We start from the raw sequence: 16885 nt of genomic DNA on the forward strand, positions 1-16885 counted from the left end.
TAGAAAATAAATATAAAGAGAGAGAGAAATTTAAAATATTCACACTAGTGGCTAAAAAATATAAGCAGGACCATCGCAATCGCACTGCATTGACGATTTTAATGCAATTTAATAGAATAAATATTGCGATATGTTGTTTTGTTTGGTAGCGAAAAATTCGCACATAAAATTTGGCTGAGATTCTTCTCTGCAAGAAATAAATTTGTAAAGATTCGAAAACTGGTTCTCTGCTTTCGGATTTATATACATTTATAAATAACTTTGTTAGCCGACGGGAATCAAAAAGACAATTATTAGAAAATTTTATTATGTGGGTTTCGGATTTTTCTTGCTTCGTATTCAAATAATAGCAAATGGCAATCACAATCCTTCCCAAACATCTGTTCGATTGCCGATTTGACAGCTTTTCTTTGGTGTTGAATAGTGGAATGCTTCCACTGGAAGATCTTAAATCGATTTACTGATTGTTGGGTTCGCCAACTTTATTTTTGAACGGAGCGGAATTTCATATTTAACTGGGGTTTTTGTAACTGTTGACACTAAATAATATAAACATGGCATTGTTAGCAAGAACCTTCGGTCGCACGCTGATGCAGGTGAGTAGATTTTGGTGTATTTTGCAGCTGCCATGATTTATTACTACTTGACAGTTCTTACATAAACAGAATCGTCGTAGCGCGAATTTAGTGCAAAATTTGAGGTTACAAGCCTTAAATAAAATTCAACAAACTTTTATTCTCGACTTATCGTATTTTCATATTATTTATATTTTTTAGGCGACAGCGGTCCGCTCCATTCATACCACCTCAGCGGTTAACCAAGTAAGAAATTATTATATGTAAAATTTTTTTTATGATAGTTTTCATTGTACATCTAACAGGACTCTGGTGCTCTTGGCGGCAGCCGTGTGACATGCACATTGATTCCAGGCGATGGTGTCGGTCCGGAATTGGTTTATGCATTGCAGGAAGTCTTCAAGGTAATTATAAACATTACAAGAAATGTATACATTATTTTTCAAAATATAACTACTTTTTAAGGCAACCAATGCACCAGTGGACTTCGAAAACTATTTCTTATCCGAGGTTAATCCGATTTTGAGTGCCAAATTGGAAGATGTAGTGGCTTCAATTCAAAAGAATAAAGTTTGTATTAAGGTAAGAAGGTAATTGAATGCATATTAACAATTCATCACTAGCATGTATATTTCATTGCAGGGAATTTTGGCCACTCCAGATTACAGCGTTGCTGGTGAACTTGAAACTTTGAATATGAAATTGCGTAGACAATTGGATCTGTACGCCAATGTCGTGCACGTGCGCAGTTTACCCAATGTAAAAACCCGCCATCAGAGCATTGATACCGTTATTATCCGTGAACAAACTGAAGGTGAATATTCCGCGCTTGAGCATGAATCTGTTCCCGGTATTGTTGAGTGCTTGAAAATCATCACCTCAAAGAAGTCTATGCGCATTGCCAAGTTCGCCTTCGACTATGCTACTAAGAATAACCGCAAGAAGGTTACTGCTGTGCACAAAGCTAACATTATGAAGTTGGGAGATGGTCTCTTCCTTAAATCTTGCGAGCAAATGGCCAAGCTGTACCCACGTATTCAATTTGAAAAAATGATTGTTGACAACACAACTATGCAAATGGTTCAACGACCAAACCAAGTGAGTGCAATATTCTTCAATACAATATATATATATTTATCACCGTTATCTTAATTTTCAAGTTTGACGTTATGGTTACACCCAATCTATATGGTAACATTCTTGACAATATCGGTTCCGGTCTTGTTGGCGGTGCCGGTGTCGTTGCTGGTGCCTCATATTCGGCAGAAACGGTCGTCTTCGAACCGGTAAATTGCACATATGTCATATATGTAATCACCTCTTTTACTTAACGTCATTGTTATCACAGGGTGCAAGACACACTTTCGCCGAAGCTGTGGGCAAAAATGTTGCCAATCCAACTGCCATGCTTCTCTGTGGCGCGAAAATGTTGCGTCACGTCAATTTGCCAACATACAGCGAAATGATAACTAACGCTGTTAACAAAGTTCTGAAAGATGGCAAGGTACGGACCAAGGATTTGGGCGGCCAGTCGACAACACAAGACTATACACGTGCTGTCATAGCCAACATTCATTAAACAAGCAACAGCTGTGAGCGACCAAACCAATCTAATAACAAAGCAAATTGAGTAAATTATTTTGGCTTAATACCAGACATAATAAAATTAAAAGACGATCAGCCAACAAAAGTGTCCAACGAGGGCTTCAAAACATCGTCAGATCATATTGTTGAGATTTTTCAAAACAAAATTTTTAGCGTCCAATACTGTTTTATCTTTATTTGAAGTATTAATCTGGCGAATATGTACTTTAAAAATATTTGTGTTATAACCGTTGTATTATGTACTCGACGATTTACATTTATTCTAACATACATATACTAGTTAAATTTTTGACCTCACTAGACAAACATATATAGATATCTAATATCGGCTAACAACTTGATTAATATATTTATTTGTTTTGTCTTTATAATGCATTATTTACATTTTTATTTCTACAAAATTGCATGTAACGGAATATATCTTATTTAACTAAATCCCTAGCACAGTAAACTTTATTATGTACAATCATGCCATACAGATATGTCGCAAATGTTGCTTCTGTCCTGTCCTGACAATCTTACAAAATGTTGAGACAGAATAAAATCAATGATATTAATACAGAAATTTGAAAAGTGTATTATTTCACAAAAAAACTCGAAAACAGCAGAGGGTTAAAAAACAGAATACTTCGATTTCGATTTGATTCATTTCTTTACGATATCAAGGACGAGCAGATAAATTTGTCATTGTGCGATAATGAATTGTATTTCAAAATTTCAGTATATAATAGTTGAACGAGAAAATTTTGGTTGAAAGTAAAAATATAAAAAAATAACCGATAAGTTTTGCGTAAACAAAGGGCTCAGCTTAATGTTAAGCGCCAACGCCGAAGCTAAGCAAGCTTGTACTATCCGCTGGTGCATCGGGTACATTTAAAGTTTGAACGGAATCAGTCGTTTCTTCAAGATATCGTGTTAAATTGGAAATGCTAATGAAAAAACTGCCAGCATACAGACCGCAATGCTGTATTACTCCGTTGGCAGTGGCCGCGGAGCACATGTGTTTCTTTCCGGAGCTACGCTCACAATATTCCAAGCTGCTTGAACGGTACCAATGTATGGTAACCAAAAATAAGCGCATTTGGGCTCTTGCTGAGCCAAGACGTCAAACGGGCAAATATTTGACACCTTGCTTTTGCCCAGAGATAGGTAATCGTAAGGTGGAGATTGTGCGGGATGATATTCCTGCCCGTACGCGGACTGAACAGTTAGCTTTTCCACCTGTGATGTAAGTTTTTGCATCGCACATTTATTTCTACAATTTGTTAAACCATGGTGTCATTATACAGCCGACTTATGCAACTGAAAGAACGTGATTCCTTTAAGAGTTTCAGCAACCAACGTAAGTCCACTGTGAATCGCATGTTACGTAAGAGTATGTTATCCTTGTACAGCCGCTTGTCGAACAAGCAACCTCCCACTAAAAAGTAAGTTGGAGAAAATTATTTATTGAGTTTATAGGCGCTGTTTTGATTGGAACTTTTATTTTTTCGCAGAGAAAAACCGAAGAAGCTCACTGACGCTGAAGAGACGCTCAGGCAGGAGCGATTGAAGAAGCTTGCCAAACCACGAGTTGATATTAACAAAGAGGAAGAGAAGAAGGAAAAGGCAGCTAAGCTGGAAAAGCTAGAAAAAGCGAAGCAACAAAAGATACCGAAGGTACCAATTTAAGTTGCATTTGTTATTGGGATATATTTTCGAAATGGTGCACCTATTTTAATATGTGTCGATTTTCATAGGGTTACGGATTCATGGTTAAACCCAAGGGCGCAGGCTCGGCACTGCGACGTTTCAAAAATTTATCGAAACCAAGACAATATGAAAGCGATGAACCCAAAGAATGGGTATTAACCAATAATATGAAATATTACACGCCCTCCGATAGAATTTTAAAAATATCTAAACCGCGTATTTACGAAGTATTTGATCCAGAGGAGGTATACCGTGTAAAGGAGACGGCGCTCAACTACAGAGGTTTGTTTACATGATAAAAAAAATAAATTAATATGACATACAACATACAAAATATGCAAAATTTGAACAATTTTTTACAAAAAATAAGAAAAATCGTAAACTTCGGTGGATGTTATCTTGATCAGGGTATAATAAATCAGGCCATATAATTATACCTGAGATAAAGTTTAATCAAAAATAATCACAGCAACATATAACGTTTGTTGAGAGATTTTAAATAAATTCGAATTAATTTCTTACAGCTACGCAACGCATTAGGGAATTGGCTTCACCGCCTGTTTATCAGCACAAGCCGGAAGTCAAAGAAGCGCCGTTCAAAACAAGTCCAAATGCATTAAAAGCAAAGACATCGCAAAGGATAGTGGAGCTGGCGACACCAAAAGATTACTTTGACAAGCATACCCGCCCCAATCCATATAAAGTATCACCAAATGCGCTACGTGCTAGAATTACACCGCGTCTGAGGGAGTTGGCCAAGCCGAAGACGTACATGCTTTAGTGTTCGGCCTTATCGGCATTATTTATTTTACTTGAAAGTGCAAATTATGTATGTGTTTTATTTAAATTTTAAGTTTATGTGTTTATTAAATAAATATGTAGTTGTAGGTTAAATGCGAGTTCTCATTCCAAATGATGCTGCTTGGTAGTGGGTTATTGTATTTTGCATCGGTCGTGATTGATTTGAAATACAGTGTCCAACCGCCAAATATTACTTTGGAATTTGATCTTCGCATTAGGCAATCCATCGTTAAAGCATATTTGCAAACTCTGATTTGAGTATAAGAATTTGACTTTCATTTCACTTGAGTCAGTTTTCCACCTGCTTATTGATAATTTTTGGCTTTTCTAAATCTAGAAATTCGGAATTATTTTTTCAAAATACAACCATATGAAACTGTTTTGATAAATATTAAAGTTCGAAAGAAAATTTGTTGTGTAGAAAAAAAAAATTAAAAAAAGGAAAAAATGCATAAAGTTTCAAGGAGTTCCAAATGTTGTCCAACATTTGACCATCTGCCCGAAAATATCAGTTGTTTTCTACCGGACATATATAAGAGTTGGCATCGGTTAGAGGAACGCCACAAGCATATGTTTACGAAACGTAAACGTTTACTCAAAATCGCTCAGCATAATCGTCCCATCAAAGGTCGTTTCATACCACAATGTCCTTGTAAATATAAAAAGCCCATAGAGTTTGTGCGGGATGTGCGCATACGGACACGCACAGAACAATTGGCTTTACCGGCAGTGCGGTAAGTCAATAAATCACAATCTGAGCACATCGAAAAATTTGTTGATTATATTCTTTTGTTTCAACAGAAGACTACTTTTATTTAAAGAAACGGTTAAGGACTTGTTTGAACCTCTCCGAATATTGGGCATAAATCGCTTAATTCGTCTGAGCTTACTGTCTGTATATAGTCGCCTGACTAACATACAACCGCCACAGAAAAAGTAAAATATTTTTTTCTTATGAAAAAAAAAGTTGAAAAGTTTGTATGTATGTATATTAACATATTTACAGAGTTCCAATACATAAATGGGATGAGGCTGAATGGAAAAAACACACAAAATATCTGAAAAAATTGGCGAAACCGAAAAAAGAACCAAAGCAACCAAAATTGGTAATTATAAATTAAAATTACAAAATAATAAATTCAAAAATATTAAATTATAAAAATAAAATCTAAAATAATAACTAAAAAAAAAATAGAAAAAATAAATATAAATTATAAATTAAAAAAAAAAATAGAAAAATTAAATAAAAATTATAAATTAAAAAAAGAAATTAAAAAAATAATAAATGAAAAAAATAATAAATGAAAAAAAAAATTAAAAAAGAAAATAATAAATTAAAAATAAAAAATTTAATTAATTAAAAGAACAATTAATTAAAAAAAAAAAATATTTAATTAAAAAAATGAATGAAATTAACCTAAACCCTCTATTTATTTCATAGCCTGTCCAAAGGATGAAACTCGATAAGATGACCCGATTCAAGGCACTTGCTTTACCCAAGACACATGAAGAACCGACTAAAGAGCCTTGGGCATTAACACCAGCCATGAAGACTTATGAGCCATCGGAAAATATAAAGAAAATGGCACTACCAACCGCGCATGATGACTCCGCTATGATACAAAGCTTGCCAATACCTATTAACCCTACTGCCTTAACTTACAAAGGTAATTCAACAATTTTGGTTTCACATCTTACATACATGAATAATATAAGTATATTCAATATTTGTATAACTTTTAGCCACAAAACGCACAAAGGAGTTAGCTACAGCACGCGAGAAAGGAGTGGGAGAATCGGACCTAAAGGAGAATCCATTCTCTATATCACCGAATGCACTTAAGGCACGCCCCACCGCACGCATCAAAGAGTTGGCTGAGCCAAAGGAGTACGAAAATACACATATACGTGAAAATCCCTTCGCAATTTCTCCTGCCGCGCTTAAAGCCAAAGCATCGCCACGGATTATTGAACTGGCAAAACCCAAGGGCAGTTAATATTATGTTTCTTTGTTATTTAAAATTTCCCGTTAAATGTAAATTAGTTGTGATTGTATTTACACTTTTTTATAAAAATGCATGATAAAAAATCCTAATATCCATACTTGTCATTCAATTCTGTATAACCATCGCCACTTTGATTAGCTGGCGGCACCCATTTGGCATATTTTTCGTTGGATTCGTGCTCCTCGAGATCCTCCATATCAATTTCCTGTCGCTTTTGACGTTGTCTTTGACGCTGTCTTCGCTTTTTTCTAGTATTTTCCGCTTCTGTACCATCGTCTGTATGGGTGCATTCTGTTGAAGGTGACTTTGTATCAACTGGTTTCGCAGGCATATCAGCTGGCACATCATCTTCTCTATCGCCTTTGGTTATAGGGATGACTGCGGGGCCATATAACTTTTTAGTACATTCTGATGATTGCGATGCTTCAGAAATTTCTGTTTCCCCAACTACTGGTTTAATTTCCTCTCCTTCTTCAGAAGCAGCTGTTTTTATCGAAGAAGGTTTATCTACGTCATTATTTTTTGGTAAACTGATTTCATTATCCTCCTCTACTTCTTCTTCATCGGAAGCCAAATTTGTGTGATTTGCTTTTTCGCTTTTATTAGTTGTAACCATCTTGGCAATCTTAAATTTACTAAACTGATTGCGTTTTCCAATCATGGGCAGCTGTCTCTTCGTACTTGAGTCAGCCGTCGGTTTTTCACTGGGCTTATTTAAATGAAAATCTATTGGTTTAGCTAATTTTATTAATCTTTGCACCTTTTGCTTTTCGACATTAAGCCGTTGTTGTTCCAACTGCAAATAAAGAAATGAAATTTATTATTTTTCTCCTAATGAAAATGTTAAGTAGACGATTTTACTCGTAATTTTCGTATTTCTGTCTTGTCCAGGTTAGAAGCGTCATCGGTTAAGTTTTCCATAAAGTGATCGAGATCGTCGCTGTTATTCGATTGAGAAGCCTTAAGTCGTCGTTGTGTTTCTTGATAGCGCACTATATCATCGGCAACTCGTTGAAGTTCCACTACTAACTCAGAATCCTTCCTTAGCTGAAATTAAAATATATATATAAACATATTTAGTCCTTCTTTCGTGTTACAAACAAAATGTATATTTCTTACCAAATCTTCGTATGTTAAGGCGACATTTGTTGTAGGATTGGATTTTCGCAACTTTTTTCGTTCAATATCACCCGTTCTGTCAAGAAAATCGTCTTCGTCAAAATCTTCTGTAGATTTCACTTTTCTTTTCAAAGGTTCTAAATGAAGAAAAGAAAATGGCGTTAATAGTTTATATTACCATGATAGATTTCTTCAACACTCTTACCTTGATTTGATTGACGTAGAACACCGTGTCGATCAAGAATTCGGCAAGCTTCCAAAGCACATTGCACAACACACTCCTTCTTGCGACCTTTATGCACAACCTCAGCTATGATGGGACGGCCGTATGCATCATCCAGTGGTAGTTCTACGCGACAAACAAACGATCCGACAGACATTTCATCGCATTTATATTCCAATTGCAGCCCTTCACGTTCGAAATAGCCCCTGAGAGTTTTCTTAGGATCATCGAGAAATAATTCTTCATTGTTTGTGCTTGCAAATGGATTATGTGATAAGTCAGTTTCCTCATCTGCATCTTCCCCCATACCCCAATTGATTCCCTCATTACGTTCCTGCTCTTCTGTCTCTGCCTTTTTCCGAATCGCATCAGCTTCTGCAGCAGCTTGTTTTTGCTTTTGTTGCTCACGTAGCTCCGTTACAGTTAAATCTGACTCTGGTTCCGCATCTTCTTCTGGTCCTTGTAAAATATAAGATCTTGTGCTGGCACCCAAACGTAACATATGACCAACACGCATGCGTATGAAAACCTGAGGTGGTATACGTTGTTTATTTAAGAATGTTCCATGCGTACTCTTTAGATCGTAAATATACCAACCCTCTGGTGGATCTGCATTAGTACTATCTTTCTCCGCATCAGATGGTAAATGTTGCTTTTTGGGGCGATACTGAAGAATTGCATGAAAACGTGAAATTGTGGGATGCGCTAATTCGAGATCATTTGCTGGTGGTGGTAGTCGTCCAAACTTCCAAACTGCTTGCTTTTGTAAATTATCAATTTCACTTATTATTTGACCAGATTTTAAAACTTCAAATTTATAGTTGGTAGTTTCGGGTGGCGGCTCAGACCATGGTGGCACTTTGTAAGGGCAAACTTGATTTGGTGCATTGCCACTAGCCGCTTTTGGAATTTCTTTTACTTTATCATTGCTCACATCTTTAACATCGCTTGTTTGCGCTTCTGGGGGTTTTTCCACTTTGCCGGCTGTGTTTGGTGGCATAAGTGGAACCTTGAATTCGTCCATAATTTGTACCGTGTTATAGGATTTACTATAAGATTGAAGCACAAGGATTTGCTGGACTTATATTGCAATATATGTATGTTGTATTATTGAACTGATTTATTATTTCTGTAATTGTAAGCGCGCGAAATGCAATAAACATTTAATGTGGAATCAAAAACTTAAACCAGGAATATCTCTGCTTAAACGTTTAGATGCCAAAAAACAGCTGTTTATGCGGAAAAATTTTGACGTAAACAATGATGCCGGTTAGATTATTCTTGAAAAGTTTCTTTTAGTTATAAATTTTTTTGTTATAAACATAAAAAAAACAATTAATTGAACAAATGAAATTAATGTAATAAGATATAATAATAATCTAAGGAAAATATAGTGGAAATATAATAAAAAATATTTTAATTATATAAAAAATGAATTTATTAAAAAAAAAAGAAAATAGAACGATACCAAAAACATAGTGAAGATTTTTTATATAAAAATGTTGAACTAAAACTAAGCTAATACAAAAATGTAAATATACTTTTCTGTGATATTTTTATTATTTTTTCACACGAAGGAAGAATGTTGAGTTGCAAGTAGATTAGGCTTAGCGGCCTAAAGTTGCGCACTTCGGCTTTCGATGCTTCCCCCTACTATAAAAAATATATTATTTAATATTCCAAAAACACTTTACATTGTATTAACTATACTATACCGTAATAACTGTATTCTCACCACATTACCCCTCTGTGGTTTCAAAACAATTTTGCACTTCCATTACGACTCCTCCATCAATGTGCTGCCCCTAGCTTTCCAACGCTCAAATTTCCCGACTACTTCCAGCAATGAATCAAGCACTCTACCACAAATACACACTAAAATCGCACGGCACGATTAAATACCTTCACAGGAAGTCTTCCAGGCTTTGGCAATCAGTTACCGAATTGCCACCGAAACGTTAGCACCGACTTAGGCGCCGGTTTGTGATGACTGCAGCAAAATAAAATAATTACAATAATAATACAACAACTAAAAATCAAAAAATTATAATTTTATTAATAAAAAAAGCGTCGCATGAATTTTAATCAATATCTACCGGAAAAGACTTGCTCTCAACGTCATTGAAAGTCACCTGAAGTATACGTTCAGGCGCACTTTTCTTTTCGCGCACACCTATACGCCAATCAATTAGTGTGTCCAGTCAAGGTGGACGCTGAAAAGAAAGTTATATATTTTAAGGCGCTCTACCGTGTGTTCAGTTCACATAGTAGTAGTGGTGCGTGTGGATTGTGTATGCCACCAACGGGTTTCGTTTGCGATCATTGCTTCGGCTGAGCATGCATACACTTTACGTGCAACATCTAAGATCTTAAACTGTAACCGAATGTTACATAACCTGTGAGAATAACGGAAAATAACTTGTATTTGTTTTCAATCAAACGAAATAGCAAGTACCATCTTTGATGCGAGCGTTTTGTGAATCGACAAACGTTCGAGCACATGTGCGGGTTACATTTTAAAACGAGAAATAGTCCGTCTCAAAAGACGTCCCTGCGCTGGGGCGATAGTTGCAATTTTCATTAATAAAAAAATACAAAAATATTTGTGCTCGCAGTTTATTGAAATAAATATAATATAAATAAAATATAAATTGGTAATTAAATGCATGCTTAAAGCATATAAAAAAGTACATAAGTATTTAAGTCACTAAAAGGAAATAGAAAAAATAAAATATTCTAAATCAATTGGAAACAGTATCTAAACTAAAACTGATTCTGTAAGGTGTGTACACTTTTTTGAAATATATTTTATTTATTTTACCAACGGAAATTTCCATTTATTGCATAATTTTGTGATTACAACGCAAATTCCGTCGAAGCAGTTGTTATCTACAGGCGCAATGTAAATCATTAATCAAAGTCAAACAATACGAAAGCACTTCTTTCCCTTATTCCAACCACATAATTTTGTCCTTTTTATTGTTGTTGTTATTTCCAATGCTATAGAAAGAAAGAGCGCTTGCTCTGACTTTGCGGCCGCTCACAATCAACTCAACAATTCAGCGTTGTCACTTTCCAATCAAATAACATTGCCTAAAAGTATGCTTCGAGAAATGTAATTGTGCGTAACTTAGCTGCGTGTGTGTGGCCAAGTGGCTCCAAGTTCCAGTCAAAACATTTGTGAATGAATTTATTTGTTTAATCTGACCTGCGTATACCGTTACTCAATAACTTTATGTGTTGTGTTATTACAACGGTAAATTTCCATATAAAGTTGGTAGGCGATCCTTCGGCTGCTCTGTTATGGGCAATGCAAGTAACTTTTCATGCATATTTTTGAACTCTGCGATAATCAGGAAATGGCAAGGCTTTGATGATTAAATTTACACTTTGAACTTATATCAGCAATTTTCAAAGTATAATGAATATTTTCTGTTCATGCCAATTTTCGAATTTTCGAACATGATCTCTTAAGCCAGTTAGCTGCTAGGAAATTCTACATTTCGATTTATTTCATCAAATATATATATAATATATAAAAATACTAAATAAATTATAATTAATTTTTAACAATATTTTTTGAATTTAATTATGTTTTTATATCAAAAAAATACAATAAAATGTTTAAAATATTTTTAAAATTATTTTTTTTTTATTATTAACTCTAAATTATTTTCATAGCTTATCTATTTTGTAATAATAATTATAATAAATCTACGAGTATTTACTACTTATTTACATGCTTCTCACTTAACTAGTGTTCCTTTGGCCCGACTATGTCCATGAAAACTAAATAATAGAAAATTGAAACTAAGCTTGGACAAGGTCATCACTCGAATCACACGAAAATTAAAAACACATTTTTGATTGAAACAATAATCTGGAGATAATACACGTCGCAACATGATTAATATCGCTGGTGTGGTGAGCATCGTGCTCTTCTATCTGCTAATTCTGGTCGTGGGCATATGGGCGGGACGTAAGAAGGCGGCAGGCAATGATTCCGAGGAGGAGGTGATGCTGGCGGGACGCTCAATTGGTCTTTTCGTAGGCATATTCACAATGACCGGTGAGTAAGCGTGTGTGTACGTTGTGTGCATGTGTTGGAGGTCAATTGCTGCGGTGACGTCTAATCACTCAGAAAATTTTAAATACCGCAATGACATTGAAATAATGCACTCGCTTTCTTTTTCTTTGCCGCGCAGCAACTTGGGTGGGTGGCGGCTACATAAACGGCACGGCAGAGGCCATCTACACATCTGGACTGGTGTGGTGTCAGGCGCCATTTGGTTATGCCTTAAGCTTGGTTTTCGGTAAGTGTGAGCGTGTCAAGTGCTAAGCTCCTCGAGTGTAGATTTATAAGTTTTTCTCATTGCTCTTGTAATGTCTAATTTTAGGTGGCATTTTCTTTGCAAATCCCATGCGTAAACAAGGTTACATAACCATGTTGGATCCGCTGCAGGACTCTTTTGGTGAACGCATGGGTGGTTTGCTCTTTCTGCCGGCGCTCTGTGGCGAGGTATTCTGGGCTGCTGGCATTTTAGCCGCTTTGGGTGTGTTTTTATTTTATGCTTTATGTGTCAATAACTTAAACCTTTCTAATTGTACGGTGTATTTCTCATAGGCGCAACGCTGTCTGTAATCATTGACATGGACCACCGCACTTCGGTGATACTCTCCTCGTGTATTGCCATTTTCTATACGCTTTTCGGCGGCTTATATTCGGTCGCTTACACCGATGTTATACAACTATTTTGCATATTTATCGGCTTGTGGATGTGTATACCGTTCGCTTGGGCCAATGATCATGTGAAGAGTTTGTCCTCAATGGAGGTGGACTGGATCGGGCATGTCGAACCGGTGAAACAATGGTTCTACATAGACTATGGACTGCTTTTGATCTTCGGTGGCATCCCGTGGCAGGTGTACTTCCAGCGCGTGTTATCAAGTAAGACAGCTGGTCGCGCTCAATTGTTGTCGTATGTTGCGGCAGCTGGTTGCATCCTTATGGCGATCCCGCCGGTACTCATTGGCGCTATTGCCAAAGCAACAGGTAAAGTCAAGTTTTTGTTTAATAATTTTAATAAGATACTAATTTCCCAACGATATCTCTTCAAGCTTGGAATGAAACCGAATACACCGGCCCCTATCCACTAACTGTCGAGCAGACGAGCATGATATTGCCCATGGTACTACAATACCTTACACCCGACTTTGTTTCATTCTTTGGTCTTGGCGCCGTTTCGGCAGCTGTCATGTCCTCGGCGGATTCGTCGGTGCTCTCGGCTGCTTCCATGTTTGCGCGTAATGTTTACAAATTAATTTTCCGTCAAAAAGCTTCCGAGATGGAGATAATTTGGGTGATGCGTGTGGCCATCATAATCGTGGGTATACTTTCAACTATAATGGCACTTACGATTCCCTCCATCTATGGTCTTTGGTAAGCGCCACAACAGATTTGAAATATTTCAACAATTTTTTTATATTTTACTCGAATTGCAGGTCCATGTGCTCGGATTTGGTGTATGTCATTTTGTTCCCACAACTTTTGATGGTCGTGCACTTTAAAAAGCACTGTAATACTTACGGTAGCTTAGCTGCCTACATTGTGGCGCTCTTTATTCGTCTGTCGGGTGGTGAGGCATTGGTTGGTCTGGCGCCGCTCATACATTTTCCCGGCTATGACGAGGAGACACAAACCCAGTTATTCCCCTTCCGCACCACGGCCATGTTAATGAGTCTGATCACGCTGATAGGTGTTTCTTGGTGGACAAAGTATGTATCAAACGTTTAGGTGGCTAAGAGAAATTATGTTAATTTAATATTTAATCTTAACTTTTAGAATGATGTTTGAATCGGGTAAACTTCCACCGAATTACGACTATTTTCGTTGTGTAGTGAATATTCCTGAAGATGTACAAAGAGTGGGAGAGCCTTCAGAAGCTGGAGAGCAGGTAAATTTTGAAAATATTTTGAAAAGTTCAAGAAAAAGGATGACCTAGAAGAACTATTTATATCGCTTCGAATTGGTTCATGGCACTTTCTTTTTATGACAAAAATGCCACGCGAACAAATATAATATTTTTAGAAACGCCAGTCGTTCTTCCTTTTCGCTGTTTGGCGCCAATTGGAGGTTCATGTAGCCAGGTTCTTCTCCAGTTGGCCTTTCTAACGGAGTGTAGGTTTTTCTCATCCTCTACTTCTCCCGGCAGGTACTGCGTCGAATACTCTCAGAGCTGGGGTGTTTTCATCCATTCGGACGACATGACCTAGTCATCGACTGCGGTATTCACCTTTGCCAATGCGCAAAGGACCATAAATCTTCCACAGAATCTTTCTCTCGTAAACTCGTTACGCCGACTCATCAACTGTTGTTAATGGCCATGCCTCTGCACCATATAGCATGACTTGTAAAGTTTGGTCCTCGTTCGTAGAGAGAGGACTTTACTTATCGATTGTCTACTCAGTCCGAAGTAGCATTTATTCTGCGATGGATTTGGACGCTGACGTTCTTGTTGGATTATTATATTATATTACGTCTCAAATAGTCCATCCGTTGAGTTCAATTTGAATTGCTGAAGCAAAGTGGGATTGTCCACATAGACTTTAGTTTTTACATATCCCCAGAGGAAAAAGTCCAACGGTGTGATTTCACACAATCTTGGTGGTCAATCGATCACGATCAGACATCAAATAGTCGGTTATCATGGCGCGATAACAGTCGTCATTGACGGTTACGTTCTCACCGGCATCATTTTTAAAGAAATATGAACCGATAATTTCACCAGCCCACAAATCACACGAAACCGTTGGTTTTTTCTCGATGAAATGACAGCTTTTGAACCTCGTGAGGTTGCTCTTCGTTCCAAATGCGGCAATTTTGCTTGTTTACATACCCATTGAGCTGTCGGATCTTCTTGGAACCTCTACTTGGATCACTCGTTATAATAAAGACCCATAATTTATTATTTGAAAAACAATTACGAAAAGTTTTAATTTCTGTACATTATTCTGACTCACATTATATGATTTGCAGCTTTCTGTTATGGCTGGTCCATTGGCACGTTCCTATGGTGCAGCTACGATGGCTGGCAAAGATGAGCGCAACGGACGTATTAATCCGGCGCTCGAGTCCGACGACGATTTACCCGTGGCCGAGGCGAAACGTATGAATCAGCAGACAGCGCAGGCGCAGGTGCAGAAAATGTTGAGCAAGGCGACGGGTAAAGGTGGCGGCAGCGCCAGTGACTGCGGAGGCGGAGTCGGAGTCGGCTGTGATGTGGGCATGGGTCTCAATTTAAGCGGACAAGGTATGGCTGTGCCAACTGCTGAGCATGATAATACTGCCTTCTAAGCACATGTTCAAATACACACATAAACACACACATGCAGATACATATAAAGTGCATATATAATTATAAAATTGAATTTAATTATTTAAAAAGTAAAAATAGAAAATTGAAATAATGGAATTCGCTATCATCTTAAATGATTAAAAACAAAAACACAAAATTAATATGCAGAATTTAAGCAAAAGTGCTCATGAAACACACACATACAAACATAACTTTAAATGCAAATATATTTGGTAATGACTTAGAGGAAAGCTTGCCAAGCAGTTGGATAATGCAATTTGAAGGCAATTAATAACTAAGCTTATGAAACAAACATATCAACGCAGCAAAATGCGTAAGGAAGAAGCAGAAAACTAAACTAATTATACAAAAATAATATACATATAGTTATATACATATATTAACTGCTGTTATAAACTATTTTTGTGTAGTGTTGCCAGTGTTAACAGCTTGTGCTTTTTGTTTTTTGTTCAATGTGTTTTTCGGCTAATAAGTACTTAAAGAATAATGCGTATTGTAAAAACTTTAAAAGTAATGCAATGTTAAACATTCTATTTGAAATTAGCATTAGGCAGTATGGTCTTAAAAATTAACTATAATTATCTATATAGGTTTGTTTGTTCTATGTATGTATTTGTGCTTGCTTGCAACGGATTCTAATCTCTAGCAGTTCATAAGGAAGAACTTTGCACAGAAAATGCAGTAGTGACATTTCTTGTTGTTGGCTTAAATATTGATTACCACACACTAGTTATATGTAATGTTAGTTTTTCTGCGTCATTAAGTGTTGAAATTTGCATTTTAGTAACTAAAACTGTTAAATCTTAAGAGAATACAAAGTGCTCAGGTGCCGTGAATAAGTGTGTCTATGAATTAATAGTTTTAAAATAAGTTAAAATAATATTTTAAATTAAATTAATTTAATATTTTTACTTGTTTTTTAATAATTTAATACTATAAATTAACTATTTATTTTAAAAAATATATATACATAGTTTATTAATTGCTTTACTGTTCAGTTTGGTAAATTTTTGTTTGGAATGCCTTCAATATTCATGGCTAAACTTCTTTGTTAGAAGTACTTCAATATGCCGTACATAATTATAGAACAGGTTAGATGAGAAAGCTTCAGACCTGTCTGAATACTCCACTCCGAACATCTGCATAGTGAGCTCCATGTTAAGGAGCATAATGAACTCCTCTCCAGGCAGTTCCTGTTGGGATGCTTTCGCAGAAATCTGCTTGGAGCGGAATCGCCTCCTAGTAGCATCAAGTGGTCATTCCCCAACTACGTCGTTGACTAGACTTCGGACGCAACAAACTTTCGACAAGCACTGATCGCCATTCACAGTGGAGCCATCATCTTCTGACTCCACCCATTGCAGACGAAGAGCTCGAGTTGCCGCGAGAAACGAGCGTGACCCTTCCTCATCTTCGTTGTGGATGTTGTAGCAGCTTAAACTCCTATTTATCCAGAATAGACTCGGACATATCCAATACATGTTCTGT

The 16885-nt window shown here is 36.6% G+C and overlaps 5 protein-coding genes across 7 annotated transcripts; 4 read left to right on the forward strand and 1 right to left on the reverse strand.

Moving 5' to 3' along the window:
* Positions 1-409: 409 nt before the first annotated feature.
* LOC105222078 (isocitrate dehydrogenase [NAD] subunit beta, mitochondrial) lies at positions 410-2745 on the forward strand. The gene is made up of 7 exons (XM_011199263.4): positions 410-596; positions 777-821; positions 881-979; positions 1041-1157; positions 1218-1673; positions 1736-1861; positions 1924-2745. The coding sequence occupies exons 1-7, from the start codon at positions 555-557 to the stop codon at positions 2152-2154; spliced, it is 1116 nt and encodes a 371-aa protein (XP_011197565.1). The 5' UTR covers positions 410-554; the 3' UTR covers positions 2155-2745.
* Positions 2746-2957: 212 nt separating this feature from the next.
* Positions 2958-4919, forward strand: LOC105222079 (uncharacterized). Its single transcript, XM_011199264.4, has 5 exons — positions 2958-3408; positions 3470-3607; positions 3677-3839; positions 3920-4154; positions 4397-4919. The coding sequence occupies exons 1-5, from the start codon at positions 3107-3109 to the stop codon at positions 4651-4653; spliced, it is 1095 nt and encodes a 364-aa protein (XP_011197566.1). The 5' UTR covers positions 2958-3106; the 3' UTR covers positions 4654-4919.
* Positions 4920-4967: 48 nt separating this feature from the next.
* LOC105222082 (testicular haploid expressed gene protein) lies at positions 4968-6768 on the forward strand. The gene is made up of 5 exons (XM_011199266.4): positions 4968-5407; positions 5475-5609; positions 5680-5779; positions 6115-6340; positions 6417-6768. The coding sequence occupies exons 1-5, from the start codon at positions 5121-5123 to the stop codon at positions 6668-6670; spliced, it is 1002 nt and encodes a 333-aa protein (XP_011197568.2). The 5' UTR covers positions 4968-5120; the 3' UTR covers positions 6671-6768.
* LOC105222081 (kanadaptin) lies at positions 6667-9247 on the reverse strand. Of its 2 annotated transcripts, XM_049449432.1 has the most exons (5): positions 8619-8751; positions 8004-8550; positions 7799-7935; positions 7541-7726; positions 6667-7475 (listed from the first exon to the last, which is right to left on the reverse strand). In XM_049449432.1, the coding sequence occupies exons 1-5, from the start codon at positions 8700-8702 to the stop codon at positions 6765-6767; spliced, it is 1665 nt and encodes a 554-aa protein (XP_049305389.1). In that variant the 5' UTR covers positions 8703-8751; the 3' UTR covers positions 6667-6764. The 2 variants fall into 2 exon arrangements, with proteins under 2 accessions (XP_049305389.1, XP_011197567.2); XM_011199265.4 differs by having other exon boundaries at positions 8004-9247.
* Positions 9248-9950: 703 nt separating this feature from the next.
* On the forward strand, positions 9951-16294 carry LOC105222083 (high-affinity choline transporter 1). 2 transcript variants are annotated; one of them, XM_011199267.4, is made up of 9 exons: positions 9951-10803; positions 11780-12090; positions 12227-12334; positions 12419-12574; positions 12646-13074; positions 13140-13461; positions 13524-13796; positions 13864-13975; positions 15058-16294. In XM_011199267.4, the coding sequence occupies exons 2-9, from the start codon at positions 11925-11927 to the stop codon at positions 15373-15375; spliced, it is 1884 nt and encodes a 627-aa protein (XP_011197569.2). In that variant the 5' UTR covers positions 9951-10803; positions 11780-11924; the 3' UTR covers positions 15376-16294. The 2 variants fall into 2 exon arrangements, with proteins under 2 accessions (XP_011197569.2, XP_049305391.1); XM_049449434.1 differs by having other exon boundaries at positions 9951-10675.
* The last annotated feature ends 591 nt before the right edge of the window (positions 16295-16885 follow it).

The sequence above is a fragment of the Bactrocera dorsalis genome, chromosome 2, assembly GCF_023373825.1.
Source record: "Bactrocera dorsalis isolate Fly_Bdor chromosome 2, ASM2337382v1, whole genome shotgun sequence".
In the NCBI taxonomy this organism is placed as follows: domain Eukaryota; kingdom Metazoa; phylum Arthropoda; class Insecta; order Diptera; family Tephritidae; genus Bactrocera; species Bactrocera dorsalis.

What these genes read in the sequence shown, in the direction of transcription:
- LOC105222078 (XM_011199263.4), top strand. Translation starts at nt 555, where the DNA reads ATGGCATTGTTAGCAAGAACCTTCGGTCGCACGCTGATGCAG. An exon ending in TCGGTCGCACGCTGATGCAG is followed by an intron (nt 597 to 776) that starts GTGAGTAGATTT and finishes TATATTTTTTAG; the next exon opens with GCGACAGCGGTCCGCTCCAT. An exon ending in CATTGCAGGAAGTCTTCAAG is followed by an intron (nt 980 to 1,040) that starts GTAATTATAAAC and finishes CTACTTTTTAAG; the next exon opens with GCAACCAATGCACCAGTGGA.
- LOC105222082 (XM_011199266.4), top strand. Translation starts at nt 5,121, where the DNA reads ATGCATAAAGTTTCAAGGAGTTCCAAATGTTGTCCAACATTTGACCAT. An exon ending in ATACAACCGCCACAGAAAAA is followed by an intron (nt 5,610 to 5,679) that starts GTAAAATATTTT and finishes ACATATTTACAG; the next exon opens with AGTTCCAATACATAAATGGG. An exon ending in AACCAAAGCAACCAAAATTG is followed by an intron (nt 5,780 to 6,114) that starts GTAATTATAAAT and finishes TTTATTTCATAG; the next exon opens with CCTGTCCAAAGGATGAAACT.
- LOC105222081 (XM_011199265.4), bottom strand. Translation starts at nt 9,045, where the DNA reads ATGGACGAATTCAAGGTTCCACTTATGCCACCAAACACAGCCGGCAAA. An exon ending in TCTACGTCAATCAAATCAAG is followed by an intron (nt 7,936 to 8,003) that starts GTAAGAGTGTTG and finishes TTCTTCATTTAG; the next exon opens with AACCTTTGAAAAGAAAAGTG. An exon ending in CAGAAATACGAAAATTACGA is followed by an intron (nt 7,476 to 7,540) that starts GTAAAATCGTCT and finishes CTTTATTTGCAG; the next exon opens with TTGGAACAACAACGGCTTAA.
- LOC105222083 (XM_011199267.4), top strand. Translation starts at nt 11,925, where the DNA reads ATGATTAATATCGCTGGTGTGGTGAGCATCGTGCTCTTCTATCTGCTA. An exon ending in TGCCTTAAGCTTGGTTTTCG is followed by an intron (nt 12,335 to 12,418) that starts GTAAGTGTGAGC and finishes GTCTAATTTTAG; the next exon opens with GTGGCATTTTCTTTGCAAAT. An exon ending in CCCTCCATCTATGGTCTTTG is followed by an intron (nt 13,462 to 13,523) that starts GTAAGCGCCACA and finishes CTCGAATTGCAG; the next exon opens with GTCCATGTGCTCGGATTTGG.
- LOC105222079 (XM_011199264.4), top strand. Translation starts at nt 3,107, where the DNA reads ATGCTAATGAAAAAACTGCCAGCATACAGACCGCAATGCTGTATTACT. An exon ending in AGCAACAAAAGATACCGAAG is followed by an intron (nt 3,840 to 3,919) that starts GTACCAATTTAA and finishes CGATTTTCATAG; the next exon opens with GGTTACGGATTCATGGTTAA. An exon ending in GACGGCGCTCAACTACAGAG is followed by an intron (nt 4,155 to 4,396) that starts GTTTGTTTACAT and finishes AATTTCTTACAG; the next exon opens with CTACGCAACGCATTAGGGAA.